Source organism: Microtus ochrogaster, unplaced genomic scaffold, assembly GCF_000317375.1.
Source record: "Microtus ochrogaster isolate Prairie Vole_2 unplaced genomic scaffold, MicOch1.0 UNK100, whole genome shotgun sequence".
Taxonomy (NCBI): Eukaryota; Metazoa; Chordata; class Mammalia; order Rodentia; family Cricetidae; genus Microtus; species Microtus ochrogaster.
The window spans coordinates 1,080,991-1,087,159 of NW_004949198.1; the positions used below are offsets into that span (position 1 = coordinate 1,080,991).

At 43.0% G+C, this 6,169-nt stretch overlaps 1 protein-coding gene across 1 annotated transcript in view; it reads right to left on the reverse strand.

Moving 5' to 3' along the window:
* Positions 1-3,918: 3,918 nt before the first annotated feature.
* The window catches only part of LOC101990407 (cystatin 10-like), a 5,172-nt gene continuing 2,921 nt past the window's right edge, over positions 3,919-6,169 (reverse strand). Inside the window, exons 2-3 of the mRNA XM_013355177.1 lie at positions 5,194-5,310; positions 3,919-4,241 (exon numbers count right to left, since the gene is read on the reverse strand). Coding sequence (XP_013210631.1) covers positions 4,158-4,241; positions 5,194-5,310 — 201 coding nt within the window. The 3' untranslated portion in view covers positions 3,919-4,157. The remainder of the gene's footprint in view (positions 4,242-5,193; positions 5,311-6,169) is intronic.

The window sequence follows — 6,169 nt, forward strand, 5'->3', positions numbered from 1 at the left end:
GTTATAAAAACTTTAAAATTAATAATCATCCTCAGTACTGCTTGACAAATAGCATTCTGTACCTATGAGTCTTTTTTAAAAAAATTATTTATTTATTAAGGATTTCTGCCTCCTCCCCGCCACCGCCTCCCATTTCCCTCCCCCTCCCCCGATCAAGTCCTCCTCCCTCATCAGCTCGAAGAGCAATCAGGGTTCCCTGACCTGTGGGAAGTCCAAGGACCGCCCACCTCCATCCAGGTCTAGTAAGGTGAGCGTCCATGTACCTATGAGTCTTGTTTCTCATGCAAGCCCCTGAAACGAAGAAAATATCAATGTAAAATGTACTATCAAATTTACATATTGCAAAATGTTAAAAAGATAGCTTTCAAATTTTTAAAGATCATTTGCTCTTTATTTCTATCACTAAAATGTTATTATTGCTGAAAGGTTTTGTAGTGTGGGCGAACCAAATGTTTAAATGTCCTCATACAGTCTTTTTTCCTAAACCTGGATTTGCTAAGATACAGATGAGCTACTACTAAAGTTGTGCATGCTCACAAGACATATAAACATGTATGAGCATATTTATAATTTTTATCTTCAGGACTAATGTCCACAAAGGTAAAAAATACTAGAACTCTCAGGCGGCAGATCAAAAGTGCAGACGCTGCGGTCAGGACTTCTTGGGAGTTTGCCTCTGTTCATCTGAGCTCAAGACACAGTGGCCCACAATGCTACATGCCCAAGTCATCTCCATCAGAGGTCTTTCCCCAACCTCTTGTTTGATTCCCAGAAAAGGATAAGACACTGGACAAGAGAGTTTGGATTAGCTAAAACAGAACAGAAGCTATCTGTAGTGGTAAATTTGATTACAAATGTGAATTATTCTCTGGCTGTTAATCCTGTGTTTCCCTCTAGTTTGAGGTCAGGTTCCTTGGGAGGAGCTAAAGTGAATACAGCCTCTACCCACAAGCCATTGACTTCAGGAAAGTCCCATGAGAATCTGGGAAGAGGTGATGAGAAAGCAGGATGTACGAGCAGAAGAACAGAGTCTGATGACATTGGGCAGCCTAGCAGCAACAGCCTGATTGTTAAGGAGTTTGGCTGCAAACTCAGGCCTCAGGCAATGCCCGTCAGAGGAGTGCCTTCCTACTTCTGTACCCTCAGGCAGGGCTACAGGCCACTCCTGCTGATGTGGGCTCTGAGCCTCTGGGATTCAGAAGGCGGATGGCAAACCTTGCAGGGCGCTGCAGGTAAGCTGTCAGAGCAAAGCAGAACAGAGGCACACAGGCTAGAGATGTGCCAGGAGACACAGTGGGACTTGGCACATTCAACCACTTGCTATATAAACTGAGACTCTGCTGTATCACTGCTGCTGCCAGAGCATCCCTAGTGCAGAGCTGATCTGGCTTTTCCATGTCATTCCCACAGAGCCCACACAGTTTAATGACCAGGCACCGTCAGCCCACCTCATGCCTTGCCACAAAGCTTGTTTAATACCTGCACATGAGTAGATTCTCTAGATGAGGCAAATGTATTTTTAACATCAAAACTGTATGTAACACCAGGTGTGGTGTTTCACACTTCTAATCCCAGTGTTCAGGGAGTAGAGGCAGGAAGATCAACAGTTCAAACCAGTGGGCTACAAAAACAGAGATCATGCCCCTTTAAAGACAAGAGCTGGGATTTGAGCTTAGAAGGAAAGAAGCACTTGTCTAACTTGTACAATGCTCTGGAATTCATCCTTAGCATTGAAAAAAGATATTAACTGTATTAAATTTAAAAAATCTAAAATGCATAATATCCTTATTGGTTCAAAGATTTCTTAGCAAAAATCAATGATTGGTAGCATTTTGAGACTTCCATGCAAATATCAAGTTCTACTCAGTGTTATCTTTGGTGATACGCTGAGAACCTATTAAGAGGCTAGAAGATACTCGATATTCACAATCCTTCTACTGTTCATATTCATTCCTGAAGGATTGTCTGCCATTTCCTGACATCTCTGTAGCCTGCATCCTCACTGCTGTCCCCTTTATCTGTAATTTGCAGTCCTATAATGTCTATGTGTATATTCCACACAGTATAGGATAAAAGATTATCTTAGTTCTGTGCTTGAAGTTGATGCTAATACTCTTTTCCTATTTAAAAGCATTCTTTTCAAAATATCACTGCCCATGGATGTAGGAAATGCTTTGAGTGTAATGAAGTAAAATAGGTAGAAGAAGCTTGCCTAGTGTACAGCATGTGCTTCCTGGTCCAAAGTGAATTGTTGGTCCAAACCTGGATGTGGGGAAAGGTTAGATATAGCTTGGGAGAAGTCTGTGAGTTGAATGGTAGGTAGGTAGCATCCTGACAGAAGCCGAGAGATCCTTTGTGGCACAGTCAGGAGATGTTAATCTAGGCAGGAATACTTGGTGTGCGACTCAGGTTAAATATGGTTGATTGGGGTAAAGTGTGGATGGGGAGGTCAAGGAGACTCTAAAATCTAGAACCTGGAGAAGGAGGTGGGAAATATGGGTGAGTAAAGAGGGTGAATGCAGCACAGGAGGGGCCTGGAAGGGGTGGCAGCTCATGAATGATTTGTGATGTGTTTTTTGAATTTATATTGCAGGGTTTTTTTTTATGAGAATTTTCGCTTCAGTGTTCATCAGAAAGATTAGCCTACACTCTTCTTTTGTTGTTGGTTAATCTTTGTCTAGTTTTATTTTGTACAATACTGGTTTCATAAGGCAAACTGGTCAAATCCACCCCTTTGTAGTTTATGAAATAATTTGAGGAAAGCCATGTTAGTTCTTCTTTAACGTTCTGGTAGAATTTAGCAGTAAAATCCATCGAGGCCTGGGTTTGTCTGCTTGTTTGTTTGGGTGGTTTTTTAACTTGCCTTTTACATTTCACTGCTTGTTACAAATGTGTTTGTGTTGTTTATATTCTCTGCATTTAATATTGATAGTTCTTATGTATATATGCATTTATCTTTCTCTTTGGATTTTCCAACTCACTGAACCATGTGTATTAAAGGTATGCCCTAATGATCTTCTAAATTTTGTTGGGAGCTGTTGTAATGTCTCATTTGTGTGTGTGTGTGTGTGTGTGTGTGTGTGTGTGTGTGTGTGTGTGTTTGTACCTGCCTTCCTTAGTTTGTACATTCTCTCTTTTATGGCTATTTGGCTAAGGATTTGCAGATTTTGTTTATCTTTTTGAAGAACTAACCTGATTTATACATTTCATTACTTTCTGACTTCAATTTTTTTTCTATCATCTGGTTTGCAGTTTGGGTTTCTTCCTTTTTTATAAACCAGGAGAGAATAAGGCCTGAGAGCATGCTGTCACACTCACAGGTCACAGCAGCACGTAATATAAAGACGGGGGCAGGGTTTTGCTTTGGGAGTATGTCACTCCACTTCACAAGCTGATATGTGTTTTATTTATCAGGTACATACACACAGGCACACACACACACACACACACACACACACACACACACAAATCCCAGTTCTCCTTCTTTTAAATTCCTAGGTCTATCATAGACAGCAATCGATGGGAATCGTTGTATATAGAGTCTCTGGAGATTTTAGGTGTGACAATGATCTTTTTCATTGGGTCATTCACACATAAATGAGGGTGGCTCTAGCGTGGAACTACCATTTACCTCACTGATTCCTTTTTGATTCCTTTCCAAGACTGGTTCCTAAGTTGCATGACAGCAGCTCATTGCCTCTCTCCCAGCCCCGTCTACATCTCTCCGGAACCATAAACAAGTGGACAGTGGGATGCAAGCTGCTCATCTCTGCTGTATGCACTCCAAGAACTGTGTGTCCCCTAAGGTCATGTTACTTGTGATATGCACGTGTGAGTGTGAAGCTCCATATTCTCAGTGCTCCATTCTCCTTGCTCACATGCCTTGGGACAGCAACAACTCAGAAGGAGCTGGGGCAGTCTTTTATTGAGAAAAGTGTAAGCAATGCTACACAGTGGTGCATTTGGAAAGCAGTAGGAGAAATCAACAAGAAATTAACCACTTAGGTGTGCAGGGTCTGCCTGCAGCATCCTGTTCTACTGATCTTTGCATTCTGAAGAGACATCACTCAGGGCTCAAATCCCTGTGTGAGGAAAGGGGAACTAAAGGAGAAGCTAGAGTAGGGGGAAATCAGCACAGTGCAGACCAGCATAGATCCTCAAGGACTGTGACAGCTGAAGTTTGTCATGGAGATCTTTTTCTTCCAGGGCACAGTGTTGATCTCGAAATTGCAGATAGTTCTCTACAAAAGGGGAGAGTGAGGAACAATCAGTTTAGGTTACAGTGGAAAGGGAAGGTTGAGATGTCAGGGTGGAGTGGGAATCCTCTTAAGTCCCTGTGTACTCAGACTGATTCTGCAGAGTCCATTCTTTCTTTCTCCCATTGCCTCCAGTCCTTCAGATGCACATGTCCCTCACTCCAGTGGCTCATGGGATTCTGCATCCTCCTTCCCTAAGGAAGAACTTGAAGATGAGGCACAGAATCCTCAGAGTCAGTCCAGAGAATAAGACTCAGGGTCTCTGGGTTTCTTCAGCTCCAGAACCTGGACCAGCACTAAGAGGGTCATGAATGGAAGAATGAGGGGTATGAAGAACACTTCTGAAAATGACAGAGTGAAGGGAGGGGTGACAAGAGGCTTGTAGCTATCTCCAGAACCATAACACTTCAAAACCGAGATTCATCCCTAGGGAGACTAGGAGCATAAGGGGCAGCATTGGAGCATTTCACCTAGAGGGCTATAGTCCCTGTGGTATCATCTGGGCAGGGGGCTCAGGCTGGGACTGAGCAAAGTTCCTCCTGTCTAGAAACTATCCCTGAATCTGAGTCCATCATTTTGGCAGGCAGCATTCCTAAAAGAGGTAACACTCCAATTCCCAGGGAAATTCACTGAGCAATGGAATTAACATTATGGCCAAATATACCCACTCCTCTACCACTGGACATTATCATGTATTTGTATCATCATAAACTGACATCATATCATCCAAACAAACCTATTCATGAACCATCATACCTCATCGCAAAGGCATGCTTACAGAAACACACACACACACACACACACACACAATTTTTTCCTCATATACTTCAGGACTGCACAAAAGCCATCCCAGATGCATGTGCACTCATAAACCTACAGATTTGCACACACCCCTGCCTGCAGAATAACTCCTGCAGGTTTTAGTCCATGTGCATACCTCCTGCTGATCTGGCAGTTCATTGAAGGGGCAATCATCCAAATCAACAGACTGGCCTTTGGCACATGTGGTTCGTCCTAACATTATTTTCAAGTAGAAGTTCTTTCCATACACGACCTACAGTGAAAAGAGCAGGATAACATACGTTTCACTAGGCAAGTTCATAGGCGTGCATTCAGCTTAGATTACAGAGTTAATGTGAGCATCGCTTCATCCAGGAACTCCCAGAACTATCACACACTAGCTCCCTTTCAATAGAGCAGCACAGGCCTGAATTGCATCTCGTGTTCTTCTGATCAAGTGTTAGAGGGTACCTTGTGCTTCTGAGAAAGCAGTATCAGAACATGGAAAGCAGAGGCCAAGGAATGAGCATTGCTTCAATGGGCACAAGCAGTGAAGACAAGTTCTAGGGCAGACAGTGAGGGGTGATAACCACATCCCAAGGTTGCTCTTAGAACATGCAAAAGCTCTGGGTTGCACACAAGACCAACTCAACCCTGCTGACCGTGACTATGAAGGCAACGATAGTGTTAAACTCTAGGAAGACTTCAAGTTCATGACTCACCTTCAATTGTATCCTCACCACAGTGCACATCCCATAAGATGCCTATTCCCTCCATTTACAAGTAGTTATCAAGGACTTCCCACAGGTCAGGGAACCCTGATGGCTCTTCAAGCTGATGAGGGAGAGGGACTTGATCGGGGGAGGAGGAGGGAAATAGGAGGAGGTGGGTGGTCCTTGTACTTCCCACAGGTCAGGGAACCCTGATTGCTCTTCAAGCTGATGAGGGAGAGGGACATGATCGGGGGAGGGGGAGGGAAATAGGAGGCGGTGACGGGGAGGAGGCAGAAATCTTTAATAAATAAATAAATTTAAAAAAAATAATAATAATAAAAATAGTAACTGTTTTTTTAAAAAAAATGAAAATAAAACCAAATACTGGTGTTGGAGTTGTGACAGATCTCAGTGAGGGAG